The sequence below is a fragment of the Trachurus trachurus genome (genome assembly GCF_905171665.1).
Source record: "Trachurus trachurus genome assembly, chromosome: 9".
Taxonomy (NCBI): domain Eukaryota; kingdom Metazoa; phylum Chordata; class Actinopteri; order Carangiformes; family Carangidae; genus Trachurus; species Trachurus trachurus.
Window position 1 is genome coordinate 5,672,745 of NC_139895.1, and position 15,404 is coordinate 5,688,148.

At 39.2% G+C, this 15,404-nt stretch overlaps 1 protein-coding gene across 4 annotated transcripts in view; it reads left to right on the forward strand.

The window, feature by feature from the left end:
• Positions 1–15,404, forward strand: part of LOC310991329 (ral guanine nucleotide dissociation stimulator-like) — an 81,910-nt gene that overhangs the window by 16,440 nt on the left and 50,066 nt on the right. The window contains exon 1 of one of the 4 annotated variants that reach the window (XM_083978989.1): positions 11,033–11,200. The exons of the other annotated variants lie outside the window; for them this stretch is intronic. Coding sequence (XP_083835115.1) covers positions 11,075–11,200 — 126 coding nt within the window. The 5' untranslated portion in view covers positions 11,033–11,074. Of the gene's footprint in view, positions 1–11,032; positions 11,201–15,404 lie in introns of those variants that run through there. 4 annotated transcript variants of the gene reach the window in all.

A 15,404-nucleotide genomic window follows, 5' to 3' on the forward strand; every position in this document is an offset into this window, starting at 1 on the left:
TTAAACTAAATCTTCAGATTGCTTCTTTTGGACCTAAAATGTTAGGAAAATGTATAGCCCCGAGTTGAATTTGCCCGGAATTGTCCTTTAAATATTTATTGTGTACATGTGTGGTTGCTGTACCACACTGAAAACACATTAAATAGTAGTGCGTTATTGTGCAACAACCAAAAGTTGCTCATGTTTCATTTTGTACCACGGGAAGACCTCGATACGTGTGTGTTTATGTATGTGTGTGTGTGTGTGTTTGTGTCTGCAGCTGTGAATGTGCACGTGTTGTGTTGTTTTATAGTTTCACACCTCGGACCAATTAGCAGCCAGTTAAGCGGCGAGGAGCGCGGTCACATGACTGTGTAGTGGCACCAGGTCGGCTGCTCTTCCTCAGCTCTTCTTCAACTCGTCGTTGCACATTTTGGTGTGTGAAGCCTTCGTTCAACTGTGTGTGTGTGTTTGTGTGTGTGTGTTTGTGTGCAACTGAACCCACTGCACCCTGGCAACCGTCGCCGTGTGTGTGTGTGTGTGTGCCCTCTGATATTTGGGCGTGTTTGGTCGTGTCTGTCACAATCCCCCCGGACGCCTGACGAGCGTTTCCTGTTGGCTGACAGTGAAAACAAAACAGAGCGACACATCAGATGAGAAACGAGTGGGTTTTATTTTCTTGCACAGCCTCATCATTATTCGTCCTCTTCATGTTTTTATACTTTCACTTCATCACTGATCACTTCTTCTTCTTTGAAATGACTTTAAAAAGATAAAACAACTCTCCTCATGGATTAAACAGGAAAAACATCAGTTTTCTCATAAATAATCAATCATAAATACAGTATATGGACAGTTTACACAAGTATATAGACTTTTTTTTGTTCAATTTCTTTAAGTCCTCATGTTAAAAGTCTGTGGTGCTTTCAGGTGCTCTCAAATTGACTGGGAAAAGTTGAGTAGTTGTAGTGGAGTAGGCTACTTGAGTACTTTCTATTGTCAGAATCACTTCTGAAATTTTTCTTGCGTCCAAGACACTTGTTCCTCATGACAAAGAAACATTATAAAATATAAACACAATGTAACGCCAAACAAAATATCACATCAAACAATGCAAAAAACCCCCAAAACAACAGAATATAACACAAGACAAACATCAGACGTGACGTCAAAGTGGCTGCAGTGCCTCCAGGTCCCGACACTAACAGCTATTCAGACCAAACCCAACTGATTCAACATTTTAACAGATTAAATAGACTGAGGAACTCTTTTATTCCTCAGTCTGTTTAATCTAGATATTCATGGGTTGCAGTGACGTCACGTCGAAGGGACCGCCGCCATATTTGTGTCCGATTTGACAGTTCTCCTCATATGACAGCATCAAACCGCAGGATGGAAATGACAGTTTCTTGACAAAATGACAGGGTTTCATACATCCTGTCTGGGTTTATATCTCTATAACAACAGACTAACTCTATATTATCCCACTTATTACACAGTTTATGAATTAATTAATTAATTTGAGACGTAATGTTGATCAAAGTCCTTAGTCCGGTCACTTCTCCGCTGTTTGCTCCTCACCCTCCTCCCGGTCGACTCGTGTGTAGTTGTTTTCAACGAGCTTTTGATAATCAATCAGTAGATTGATGAATTATCATGTAAATGTTACGATGTGTGCATTTATGTAGTCCTGTCTGTCATAAGAGATGACGGTTACGGGACACGTTTGTGTCACGGACTCGTTTATTCCGCCTATAACTTTAACTTGCGTCTTTTGGGATGGAATAAAACTGCAGTCCGGGGTTTCTTTGGCGACTGCTATCACAGTCAACAGCACAATATAATCCTGGCATCTTTCAAATAACGTCAATTTTCGGTCTCTTGCTGATTTCCTCCTACTACTCCACTTGTTCAGTAACGTGACGCTGTGATCTGTGCCCAGAGCCCTGATTCGGACACAAATATGGCGGCGCAGAAACACAGTGACGTCATGTGAATCTAATGAATAGAGACTCTATATCTCCTGTTGGATGGCAGCAACTGGTATTCTACAAATAAAACATGTGTCTGGTCGGACAAAATGTCGTCTATTGGGTATTGGGTGTATGTTGTGTTTTTATGTCAGTGTGTGAAGCCCACTGAAACTAATCCCAATCAACAATGTTGTTGACATGGCAATAAAGTATTGAAAACTTGATACCAGGGACAGCATTCGTCTAGTGTAGGCTATGCAGCTCTAAAAATTGTCTCAAGTGTTTGGACTACGATCTTTGAGCAGATGCTTAGCGGTCTCTCCCCAGTCGAGCTTTAAGTTACACTGAGAGACAACTCTACCATGCACTGACTCCATACTGCAGAACACTAACAACTATAGATTGAAAGAACAATAAGAGGACAGGCTTACTACTGTAGTACCAAAAGACCTCAGTCTCCTAAGGCAGGGGTTCTCAACTAGTCTCACTCTGGGCTCCACATTGTCCCATGGTCATTTTTTTTTAAAGCCTTTAAAAACTCATTTTGCTCTTTATTGAGCAAAGTGCATTTCAGAGCACATGAATGAAACTGAGGAGGACCGTGACAACTGCATGTACGGAAGTGAATAAAAAAATATCAAACTGCACAAAATGGAGACCAACAAAATGATATATTTGACTTCTAATGCATCTCTGCATTCAGATCATGTTCACAAAAGTGAATAAATATCAAATTGCACAAAATAAAGACCCACAAAACAAAACAAGATTCACTGCATTCAGGCCACATTAATAAGAAACTGATATTTCTGCATTCAGAGCAAATAATAAGAAAGTGAGGACCATTACAACTGCACGTGTTCACGTGTCTCATGTGCCTTTCAATATAAGTTATTTTTCAAAATAAAAGACATGTCCAACATCAGATGTGCATTAAATATTATTTACTTTTTGGACCAGCTGTCCGCGACCCATCCAGAACGGGTCCGCGACCCACTTTTGGGTCCCAACCCACCAGTTGAGAACCACTGTCCTGAGGGAATAAATACTGTACGTTGCTGTATTTTACTACAAATATATTATCAATGTGACAGAGCAGCGTGCACATGGATGCCTAAATATTTGTAGGAAAAGACTTGTTCGATGTTTGTGTTATTGGTAGTGACAGGTGTAGGATATGAGTTCTCTGGAAGACCAAAGATGACTTCTTTTGTCTTCTTTGCATTGATAATAAGTGAGTTCTTCAGACTCTGAATCTGTGTGAGCCTGATGAAAACTACAGCAGAGACAAGACAACACTATAGTATCATCCAGAGTGACACCGTTGTTCAGAAACAGGCTTGTGAACGCAGCGAAACGGTACGAAATGTTCTCCAGCAATAATATTTAATTAGAGCTGATACTCAGATGTAGTATCTGATGTTACTACACACACACACAGACACACACACACACACACACACACACTGGGCCTGTGTCTTTAACACCCGATTGTGTTTCATGTTGACCTGAATTCTTCTGTGAGGTCAAACGAAGACGCTCACTTTCTCTCTCTCTCTCTGTGGTCAGTCTGTTGTGTTGTTGTTGTTGTGTTGCTGTGTTGTCATGGTTACACTGTGTGATGTGACTGTAGAGGAGTGAAGTCTGTGCAGCGCCGAGCCGAGTGTGAAAACAACAACAACAACTGCAGATGAAATCATAGTGAAGTCATCTGGGCCGTCTCAGCCTGCACATGTTGAACGCACACACACACACAGCCGGCGGGGGTGTGTGTGTGTGTGTGTGTGTGTGTGTGTTTACCAGACTGGGATGGAGGGGGAGGGGCGGTGCTTCATGGTGCATTGTGGGAAATGTAGTATCCTGGCTTTTTTTTCAGTGAAGGAGATGAAGAGCTGTAGCAGAGTCTATAAAAACCTATAGGTGAGTTTCCACTGCAGGAGGGGGGAGGGACTGTTAAAGGGATAGGTCAACATTTTGGCATATTGGCCCATTGCCATAATCCCTATAGTCATAGCAGTAGGTTCGTTACCTTTAATTGTCGGTGCAAGCTGTTTTTAGAACGGCGGAGCAGAGCGGCGAGCTGCTCAGAGCTACGCTACGGAGGCTCATTATGGGATTTCTTGGTTTCCCTCCTCAAACTCATCAAATACACAATCCAACAACTCCACAACGCTCTGGTGGACAAGTTGTGACCTGCACATTCACCACACTATGAGATAATAACACAACGTTACCAGACAGAGTTGTTTTAGAGGGAAATACAGAGACTACTTGATGAAAAACTGTCCCTGAAGGCAACGTGCATCAGCGGTTTTGCACGAATTTACCTCTAAAACAACTCTGTTTTAGAGGTCTTTCTGAAACCGGCTCCACAGGCCGTCATCATACCGTCTCTGAATGCTTCTATTGTGTTGGTTTGGAGCCAGTAACAGGGAACAAATGCAGTCGTAAGTCTTGGTAAATAGTCCAGGCAAAATAGCGTTTTATGACAGACTAATTGTCACAGTAGGTTTTTCACAGTACATCATTTCTATGAGGTGTCTAGAACAACATACTAAAAGTCCTAAGAAATCCTAGTTGGGGAAATATGTTTAATTTGCATCATTATTTACTGTATAAGTCTATGGTGCTGACAACAATACACCCCAATGGGGCTATTTTTTTCCTTTACTGCTATCACAATGAAACTTTACACAATGAAAGTATCCATGAAATGTAAAATTTTTTGTATTACAAGTTTCTTTGAAAATGAATTTGAATATGCAAATGAGCCTTACACTAATCAAATATGCCCAAAATACACCCGAATAGGCTTCTTTTTTTCCTTTACTCCTACCACAATGAAACTTTACACAATGAAAATAGACATTAAAAGTAACATTTTTTGTATTACAAGTTTCTTGGAAAATGAATTTGAATATGCAAATGAGCAATACACTAATGGAATATGCCCAAAATACACCCGAATAGGCTTATTTTCTTCCTTTACTCCTACCACAATCACACTTCACACAATAAAAGTATATTGTCATGTAACATACAGTGTGTGTATCATGTAAAGTTTCATTGTGATAGGAGTAAAGGAAAAAAAATAGCCCCATTGGGGTGTATTGTTGTCAGCACCATAGACTTATACAGTAAATAATGATGCAAATTAAACATATTTCCCCAACTAGGATTTCTTAGGACTTTTAGTATGTTGTTCTAGACACCTCATAGAAATGATGTATGGTGAAAAACCTTCTGTGACAATTAGTTCTATTTTTGGGTCCAAAATGAGCTAAATTGCCTGGACTAAAAGACATGAAATTTGTGAAAGAAGCTGAGGACAAAGAAGTAAATGGAGATGGAGGCAGAGAGGTTTCCCCTGTTGTACAATTTAAAATGTAAATTCCATGTATATTATATCCATATGCATAATCAGAGGTGTCATTCAGAGATTTAGTTTGAGTGTCAGAGCATGAACTTAGGTCTAAATGTATCCACCATCCATTTATGGAGAGAATTTTATTCCTTATTCAGTCAAATAGAATAGATTTCAAACCATCAAGTGCAGTTGAACTTGCAAGCAAAGAGAACTGATTTATAAGCAAAATGGTCGTATGCTTTTACTTACAAACCTTAGTTTCGATTGAAGTTGAAGAAATGTGCTCTCAATTTTTATTCTCTTTTGCTCTCAAATCTCTTTTTTGGTTTCAAATCTATTCTATTTAATTGAATAATAAAGGAACAACATTCTCTCCATATCCATCCTGACCTCTGACCTCTGACCTCCAGCCTGCATCAGTGTTTAGCAGGGACGCTGATAACAAGTGAAACTGCCGCTCGGCTGTGAAGGAAGCGAGGACGTCGTCTGCAGACGGAGTGATAACGTGACACTGAGGCGCTTTTTTTTTTTTTTTTTTAAACACACTGCACCTTTAAAATTCTTTCTTTCTTTCTTTCTTTCTTTCTTTCTTTCTTTCTTACTCTCTTTCTTCCTTTATTTTCTTCTTTTTTCTGTGTCTCTCTTTCTTTCTTACTCTCTTTCGTCCTTTATTTTCTTCTTTTTTCTTTCTCTTTCTTTCACTCTTCTTTCTTACTTACTCTCTTTCTTCCCTTATTTTCTTCTTTTTTTTCTTTCTTTCTTTCTTTCTTTCTTTCTTTCTTTCTTACTTCCTTCCTTTATTTTCTTCTTTTGTTCTTTCTTTCTCTCTTTCTTACTTTCTTTCTTTCTTTCTTACTCTCTTTCTTCCTTTATTTTCTTCTTTTTTCTTTCTCTCTTTCTTTCACTCTTCTTTCTTTCTGACTCTCTTTCTGCCCTTATTTTCTTATTTTTTTCTTTCTCTCTTTCTTACTTACTTCCTTTATTTTCTTCTTTTTTTCTTTCTTTCTTTCTCTCTTTTTTTTCTTTGAAAGGCAGCTGGTAAAAACCTTTGAGTGGCTGACTGACAGATTTATTTGTGCATTTATTATTTAAAGACAAACAACGAGCGTCATGAGTTTCAGTTTTTTAATTATTAAAGCTAATGAACGACAATTAGCTCGGATGAATGCTGCAGTTTTTTTTTGTTTTTTTGTAATTTCACACAATTTGTTGCATGATCTCACTCCTGCTGTGTGTTTCTTAATAAGAGCATCAATATGCAGAGTCGGTCCTTGGGCTGTCGTACATGTTTGTTTCTATCTCTCTGAGCTCCCACTTGGTCCACGAAGCCTCCAGAAAGGAACAAAGGTTCAGCAGCAGAAACCGAGTCCGAAGGTCTGAGCACAGGTGGGTGGGTGGAGGTGACGAGGTCTCCAGGGCGACGGGGAGGCGATGTGGGGGCGATGTGGGGGGGAACACGAAAAATAAATAGTTGCTGTTCAGCTTCATTGTTTGTTTTTTTCCCTCGTCTTTGTTAGTTTGTTTTCAGTTTATGACATTTTTTATTCTCTCTAAACGTTTCACCTGGATTTTTTTAAATAACAATTTGAGACTCGGATGGAAAAGAGCTCATATTTAAAGAGGAACTCCTTAACTCTGCTGCATTTGTACCTTAGTTAACCAGCAGCTCCAGAGTCCTAGTTCTGGTTAAATCACTGACTTGTAACTAGTTCCAGGGAGAATGGAGGCTCTCTGCCTTCCACCTAGCGTCTCTTGGATCTCTAGGGTCTCAATTGAAGATTTCATCAAACTCTACTTTTCAGTTTGATTTAGCAACAAGGAAATATTTTTTTATATCATCCAAGATCTCTGTGGCACCCATTTTTCCCTAATTTTGCAAAGAAAAAAATGTTCTTCTTGTGAAATTGCATTTTTCCCCTTAATTTTTTGTGTGTTTTTTGTCTGAAAAGATGTTCACAAGTTTCTTTTTTCTTTTCTTACTAATTATTGAATTTTATTTCTCATGAATTTGAAGGAACTCTGTAAGATTTGTCCCTTAAATAAGCAGCTTCAGAGTCCTAGTTCTGGTTAAATCAATGACTAGTAACTAGTTCCAGGGAGAATGGAGCGTCTCTTGGCTGAAAACCAACCTTGTAAGATCAGAGCCTCCGACCCGGTGTCCCAGCTCTCGTCTCCATGGCGACACCGCCACACAAACGTAACGCGCCCCGTAACCCGTAACCTCTTGTTGATGACAGATAAGACTAAACAGATATACACATGGTAACATGGTAGATGATAAATAACCTTATCCACCGCTCCATGGATTGATTTCTCACCGGCTTCTTCGTTGTTGGAAACAGATGCACATGGAGGAGAGGAGGGTTAGAGACACAGAGGAGGAGAGACCAGACCTGGAGAGTTCAGCTTTAAAACCTTTAGTGTGTCCTCAAACTTTGCACCTGCTCATTTCATGAGCTCTGTCTGTGTAGTTCCAGGTGTCAGAGGCAGCAGCCAATCGTCTGAGCAGGTTTGATATTATTACAAGTGGCACCTCAGACGAAGATGAAACTCTGGTTGGTAACAGACTGTCCACATGTAAACACAAACGGTGAGAGTCGGATACTTTTCTCTGTGTTTGGGCTTCATCATCCACACCTGAGCGCCGTTTTTGCTTCTTAATAACGAATATTTGTAAAAACTCCTTCTGGGCAGTAGACTTTTAGAAAAGCTGTTTTTCAATTCATGTGTGTAGAAGTGAACTGGGTTTTTTGTTGCACAGGGGGCTGGAGCTGGGGAGTGAGCATGTTGCTGCTTATTATTAGTTATTAATTATTATCACATGACATGCGGTACGCTTGCTACATGCATGTTGGTGTTGCAACTAGCTACTGTGTTGCGTTGCGTGCTTGATGTGCATCTGCATTGGAAGTAATGGATTTATGTGCGTCTGAACGGCCCCGTACAGCACAAAGTATTACGGCAGTCAGCAGCGTTTTTATTGTGTTTTTGTGTTCACATTATTATGGAGGAAGGTTTTTTTTAAATTGTGCTGGTGTGGATGTGACTTTTTTTTTTTTAAATGGAGCAGGGAAACACATCGTTTGCAAAAATGCCCGGGTACGTGTGGACAGGGCTTTAGTCAAAATATGAATTTATTTAAAAAAGAAAAAGAAAAACACAGGTTCACGTCGTCCTCAGCCCAGCGACTGTTGTCAGGTTCTTTCTCCTAGAAATCCTCACTTGTCTGCCGTCGGTATGAGAAAGCACTTTTAAAATGCCAGGAGGATGAAGAGGAGGAGGAGGAGGAGGATGAAGAGGAGGAGCAGCACCTGAACGTCTCTTCTGTCTGAAATAATGTCAGTGTATAAATCCAGAGGCCGTAGGCGGCAGCTCTCTGAGTCTGAATGTGAAGCTTCTTCTTCAGATGCTTTGTCACATCAGTTATTTCCCATAATGCAACAGACAGAAATTTGACGTCTGTGCCTCTGGTAACCTTGGTAAAGAATAAAAATTAACTGATACAGACAATTAAAGGCCCAGCAGTGTGTAATAATTGTCAAGGTTTATTGGCAAAATCTGAATATAGGCTACTAGCCTTGATTATATTTGTATAATCGCGATAAAATCTGTTTTTGTAGCCTTATAATTCTTCTTTTATATTTTTATATAAACATATAGCAAGGGTTTTGCTTCAGAGAGTGTCGCCATCTTGCGCCGCCATGTTTGTACGGCAGCCTGAATGGAAAATCCAGCCAATCAGAGAGCAGGTTTCACGAGTTTCACGTTCATAAATAAACCAAAGAAGGAGGAGGAGGAAACAACAGAGAGAGAGTTGGTAGTTAGTCGGTAGAGAATAAGTGAGAGGTTTTTGAGTTAGAAACCTGAGAGTTTGGGAATGTGTTTTGTCCTCGGAGGCCACCGTCACTTTGCCGACGGGAGGGATGAGTGTGAGTGAGCGCTGCAAACTGGAATCTGAACGCTGGATGCCACGGTTTTCCGGCCATTTTACACACTGCACCTTTACAAATTGTATCTTTGGCTTTTCTTTCTTTCTTTCTTTCTTTCTTTCTTTCTTTCTTTCTTTCTTTCTTTCTTTCTTTCTTTCTTTCTCTCTCGCTCTCTCTTTCTTTCTTTTTTCTCTCTTTCTTTCTTTCTTACTCTCTTCCTTCTTTATTTTCTTTCTTTCTTTCTTTCTTTCTTTCTTTCTTTCTTTCTTTCTATCTTTCTCTCTCTCTTTCTTTCTCTCTCTTTCTTTTTTCTCTCTTTCTTTCTTTCTTCCTTTATTTTCTTATTTTTTTCTTTCTTTCTTTCTTACCCTCTTTCTTTCTTTCTTTCGTTCTCTCTTTCGTTCTCTCTTTCTTTCTTTCTTTCTTACTCTCCTTTCTTTTTTTCTTTCTTTATTCCTTTATTTTATTCTTTTTTCTTTCTCTCTTTCTTTCTTACTTACTTACTTTATTTCTTTCTTTCTTTCTTTCTTTCTTTCTTTCTTTCTTTCTTTCTCTCTTTTTTTCTTTGCAAGGCAGCTGGTAAAAACCTTTGAGTGGCTGTGACTGACGGATTTATTTGTGCATTTATTATTTAAAGACAAACAAAACAAATCAAACCAGAGTGAAAGTGAACGTCCAGTCTGTCTCCATGGAGACGATGCTCAGCCTCTGGATGCAGGTGAAGTTCCTCTCTGAACGTCTCGGCCTCCTGCTGTCGTTACTAGCTTTCATTCTCTCTGTCGTCGTCGTCGTTGTTGGACTTCACCTCTGACAGACACACACACACACACACACACACACACACACAGGGACAAACACTTTCTCCGTTCTTCTTTCTTTCTTTCTTTCTTTCTTTCTTTCTTTCTTTCTTTCTTTCTTTCTTTCTTTCTTTCTTTCTTTCTTTCTCTCACTCTTTTTCTTTCTTTCTCTCTCTATCTTCCTTTCTTTTTCTCTCTTTTTCTTTCTTTCTCTCTCTTTCTTTCTTTCTTTCTTCCTTTCTTTCTTTCTTTCTCTCTTTTTTTTCTTTCTTTCTCACTCTTTTTCTTTCTTTCTCTCTCTTTCTTCCTTTCTTTCTCTCTCTTTCTTCCTTCCCTTTTCTCTCTTTTTCTTTCTTTCTTTCTTTCTCTCTTTTTTCTTTCTTTCTTTCTCACTCTTTTTCTTTCTTTCTCTCTCTTCCTTTCTTTCTCTCTCTTTTTCTTTATTTCTCTCTCTTTCTTCCTTTCTTTTTCTCTCTTTCTTTCTTTCTTTCTTTCTCTCCTTTCTTTCTTTCTTTCTTTCTCTCTTTTTTCTTTCTTTCTTTCTCACTCTTTTTCTTTCTTTCTTTCTCTCTCTTTCTTCCTTCCTTTCTCTCTCTTTTTCTTTCTTTCTCTCTCTTTCTTTCTTTCTTTCTTTCTTTCTTTCTCTCTCTCTCTCTTTCTGTCTGTCTGTCTCCATGGCGACGATGCTCAGACTCTGGATGCAGGTGAAGTTCCTCTCTGAACGTCTCAGCCTCCTGCTGTCGTTGTTAGCTTTTCGTTGTTGGACTTCACCTCTGACAGACACACACACACACACACACACACACACACGGGGACAAACACTTTCTCCGTTCTTCTTTTTCCCGGCACAAGTTAATGTTTCCCAGTGTTGTTCCTGCTGTTGTTGACACAGCTGGAGGGTCAACATGTGTGTGAGTGTGAGCCAGAGCAGAGCAGAGTCGGAGCTCGAGTGGACAGACTGACACTCTGCAGATAGATAGATCTGGTTCTGGTTCTGGTTCTGGTTCTGGTTGTGGGTCTGGGTCTGAGATGTGGTGCCGGAGCGGGTGGACCTGTGGACTGCTGGTCAGGACAGGCGCCTGCTGGGACGGCGAGTACTACTACCAGACAGCGGCGGGAGCAGCAGGAGGAAGACGAGGACGAGGAGGAGCACAGGTCGGATTTACGGACGCTTTCGTACATTTTCATTTTAAAATCTCGATTTTCTTCTCTGAAAAATCGATTTCCGATTATGATTACGATTTTTTTGTTAAATGACAAACTATTTTGTGTGCTGTTTCTGTTTGTGTCTTTTTAAATGGACCTAATGGACCGTGAGAGCTGTAACTGTGTAGTGGAAAAGGGCCGTTGGTCTTTTTAGCAACGAAATCCTCGCTGGTCTTAGCAAAATGCCGACATGCTTGTTTCCAGTGTGTGGGGAGAGCAGTGGGAGAGCGTGATGGGAGGAAGGAGGCAGCAGTCATTACCATAATTCAGCGCAGCCCAGATTCATGAATGGGGGCTTACCGTAATTACCCTAGTTGGAGTAAAAAAATCAATTTTTACGATTTCAAAAAATCGATTTTTACAATTCCAAATAATCTCGATTACGATTTTAAATCGATTAATCGAACAGCCCTAGTGTGTAGTAGGGATGTCACAATTACTTGTTTTCACAATTAATCGTGGTATTAAACGCCACAATTAATTAATCGTAAAGATTCCTGAATACCGCCACTTCCCAAAAAAGATTATGTGGGAACCGTATCGGCAGATGTGCGCCCAAATAAAGGTAAATTACTCAGATACTGGTCCATTTAACTAATTGGTAGGAATTTAAATGTTAGCGTGTCATTTGTATTTAAAGAAAGAAGAAAACAAAATAAAAAAACGGTTAAAATAAACGTAAACATTTGGTATAGATGACAATTTATGACCTGAATATATCAAACACTTCCTCTGGGGGTTAATAATTGGTCATATATTAATAGATACTTGAAATATTTTGTGTAAACAATGAGTAATGTAATTATATTTTGACTATATTTGATTTTTACACATTCATAGTGTTGTCAAATTAATTCATGCATAATAAGCGTGATAATCGTAACACCGTGATTATTTCTCTGGCAATAATCGTACCAAGAAAATGTATAATTGTGACATCCCTAGTGTGTAGTTTAAAGGGATAGTTCAACATTTTGGCAAATTGGCCCATTGCCATAATCGCTATAGTCATAGCAGTAGGTTCGTTACCTTTAATTGTCGGTGTAAGCTATTTTTAGAATGGAGGAGCGAAGCGGCAGGCTGCTCAGGGCTATGCTATGGAGGCTAAGGGAATTTCTTGGTTTCCCTCATCAAACTCATCAAATACACAACCGAACAACTCCAAAACGCTGTCGTGGACAAGTTGTGAGCTGCACAACCACCACGCTATGAGATAATAACGGAACGTTACCAGACAGAGCCGTTTCAGAGGTAAATTCATGCAAAACCGCTGATGCGCGTTGCGTTCAGGGACAGTTTTTCAGCAAGCAGACTCTGTATTTACCTCGAAAACGGCTCCGTTTCGTAACGTTCCATTATTATCTCATAGCGTGGTGATTGTGCAGGTCACAACTTGTCCACGAAAGCGTTTTGGAGTTTGGGGATTTTGTATTTGATGAGTTTGATGAGGGAAACCAAGAAATTCCATTAGCCTCCATAGTGTAGCTCTGAACAGCCTGCCGCTCCGCTCCTCCGTTCTAAAAATAGCTTGCACCGACAAATAAAGGTAACGAACCTACTGCTATGACTATAGCGATTATGGCAATGGGCCAATTTGCCAAAATGTTGAACTATCCCTTTAAGGACACGGTGACTGTGTCAGACTCTGCACCGTCTTGTGTTGATCGGTAAACTTTGTTACGGGCTTAAAATAATAACGATCGGATCAGTCACCAGCTGACTGACGGCTCCTCTGTCGTGCTTTTAATTTGAAAGGTTCATGTTAAAGGGATAGTTCACCCAAAATTGAAATGTCACTCTTTATCTCCTCCCCCTCATGTGGACTAAGGGCTGGGAGAAGTTTCAGAGTCCTCCGTGGCTTCTCTGAGTTACAGGGGGTCTCGGCGTAGCAGTGCATGTCCATATGACGGTTGCAAATGGACACCAACGGTCTTCGTAACAAAAAGACACACCAAAAAACATCCAAATACCTCCATGCTGCTCGTATGTAATGTCCCTCTTGTATTGAAGCCCTGAAATGTGAAATTGTCCCGAAAAAAATTAAATAAGTCTATTTTTCAAGCTTGTTTTGTAGCAGCTTCGAGAAGCTAATTGTTATAATTTTTCCAGATGTGTGTGCGTAGTTCAAGGACACTTTGACTGTGTCAGATTCTTCACCGTCTTGTGTTGATCTGTAAACTTTGTTACAGGCTTAAAATAATAACGATCGGATCAGTCACCTGCTGGCTGACTGACGGCTGCTTGGTCGTGCTTTTAATTTGAAAGGTTCATGTTAATTGTTATAAAAATTTTAAAGTTAATCCAATCCAATCCAATTTTATTTGTTGAGCACTTAAAAACATCCACAGAGGACCAAAGTGCTGTAGCTACAGGATAATAAATAAAAGTACCAGAAATAAAGACACAACATCTTGCATAAAACATAAAATTACACATATAAAACAGATAAAATAATCTAAATGGCATATAACATGGGTAAATAATAGCCGTGTAATAAAAGAAACGATAAAATAAGATTAAAATCTAATCAAATCAAGTCAAATCAAGCCAACATCTTACTAGGGAACAAAGGCCAAGAAGGAGAAGAGGTGGGTTTTAAGAAGAGATTGATTTAAAAACCGGCAGAGTCTAATTAATGTTTTGAGGGAGATCGTTCCATAGTTTGAACAAATCTAAATCTTAACGGTTTTTAGATCCACAGCTACAGCGACTCTGTGAGCTGAGTGTTTAATTTACTTACTGCAGATTACTCAACACACAGGTCATGACTCCCCCCCTCCTCCTCCTCCTCCTCCTCCTCCTCCTCCTCTGATGTCCAGTTGTTGTGTTGTAATAACGGTTTGATTTCACTGCAGCTCAGTGATTGTGCATCATATTCATTTACTTAACTGTCTCCTATGAGAGTGGGTGCAGACTAATCGCTGGAGGCTTGTGGTGCCTTTGATCCTCTCATCTCTCTCTGTGTTTAAATGATCAGAGGGAACAGATTGATGTATTGATCCTGTTCCTGTGTTGCTGTTGTGTGATGATGACGGTTGGAGACTTGACTCTTGGACTCTTTGGAATCTGTGGTGGTTTTTTTTCACAATGTGCCGACGATTCAAGTAATTGTGTGAAAAAAACAAACAAAAAACAACACATGATGACTTGATCTGGTAGCGCTGGTTCCAGCTTCTCAAACATGACGATTCTTTGATAATATGATCATACACTTGTTTTATGGAATATAAAACTTGATTCTATCTATCTATCTATCTATCTATCTATCTATCTATCTATCTATCTATCTATCTATCTATCTATCTATCTATCTATCTATCTATCTATCTATCTATCTATCTATCTATCGTTCTATCTATCGTTCTATCTATCGTTCTATCTATCTATCTATCGTTCTATCGTTCTATCTATCTTCTATCTATCTATCTATCTATCTATCTATCTATCTATCTATCTATCTATCTATCTATCTATCTATCGTTCTATCGTTCTATCGATCGTTCTATCGTTCTATCTATCGTTCTATCTATCTATCGTTCTATCTATCTATCTATCGTTCTATCGTTCTATCTATCGTTCTATCGTTCTATCGTTCTATCGATCGTTCTATCTATCGTTCTATCTATCGTTCTATCTATCGTTCTATCTATCTATCGTTCTATATATCTATCGTTCTATCGTTCTATCTATCGTTCTATCTATCGTTCTATCTATCTATCGTTCTATCTATCTATCGTTCTATCTATCGTTCTATCCATCTATCTATCGTTCTATCTATCTATCTATCTATCTATCGTTTTATCTATCGTTCTATCTATCGTTCTATCTATCTATCGTTCTATCTATCGTTCTATCTATCGTTCTATCTATCTATCGTTCTATCTATCTATCGTTCTATCTATCGTTCTATCTATCTATCGTTCTATCTATCTATCGTTCTATCTATCTATCTATCTATCGTTCTATCTATCGTTCTATCTATCGTTCTATCTATCTATCTATCTATCTATCTATCTATCTATCGTTCTATCTATCTATCTATCTATCGTTCTATCGTTCTATCGTTCTATCTATCGTTCTATCGTTCTATCGATCGTTCTATCTATCGTTCTATCTATCGTTCTATCTATCTATCGTTCTATCGTTCTATCTA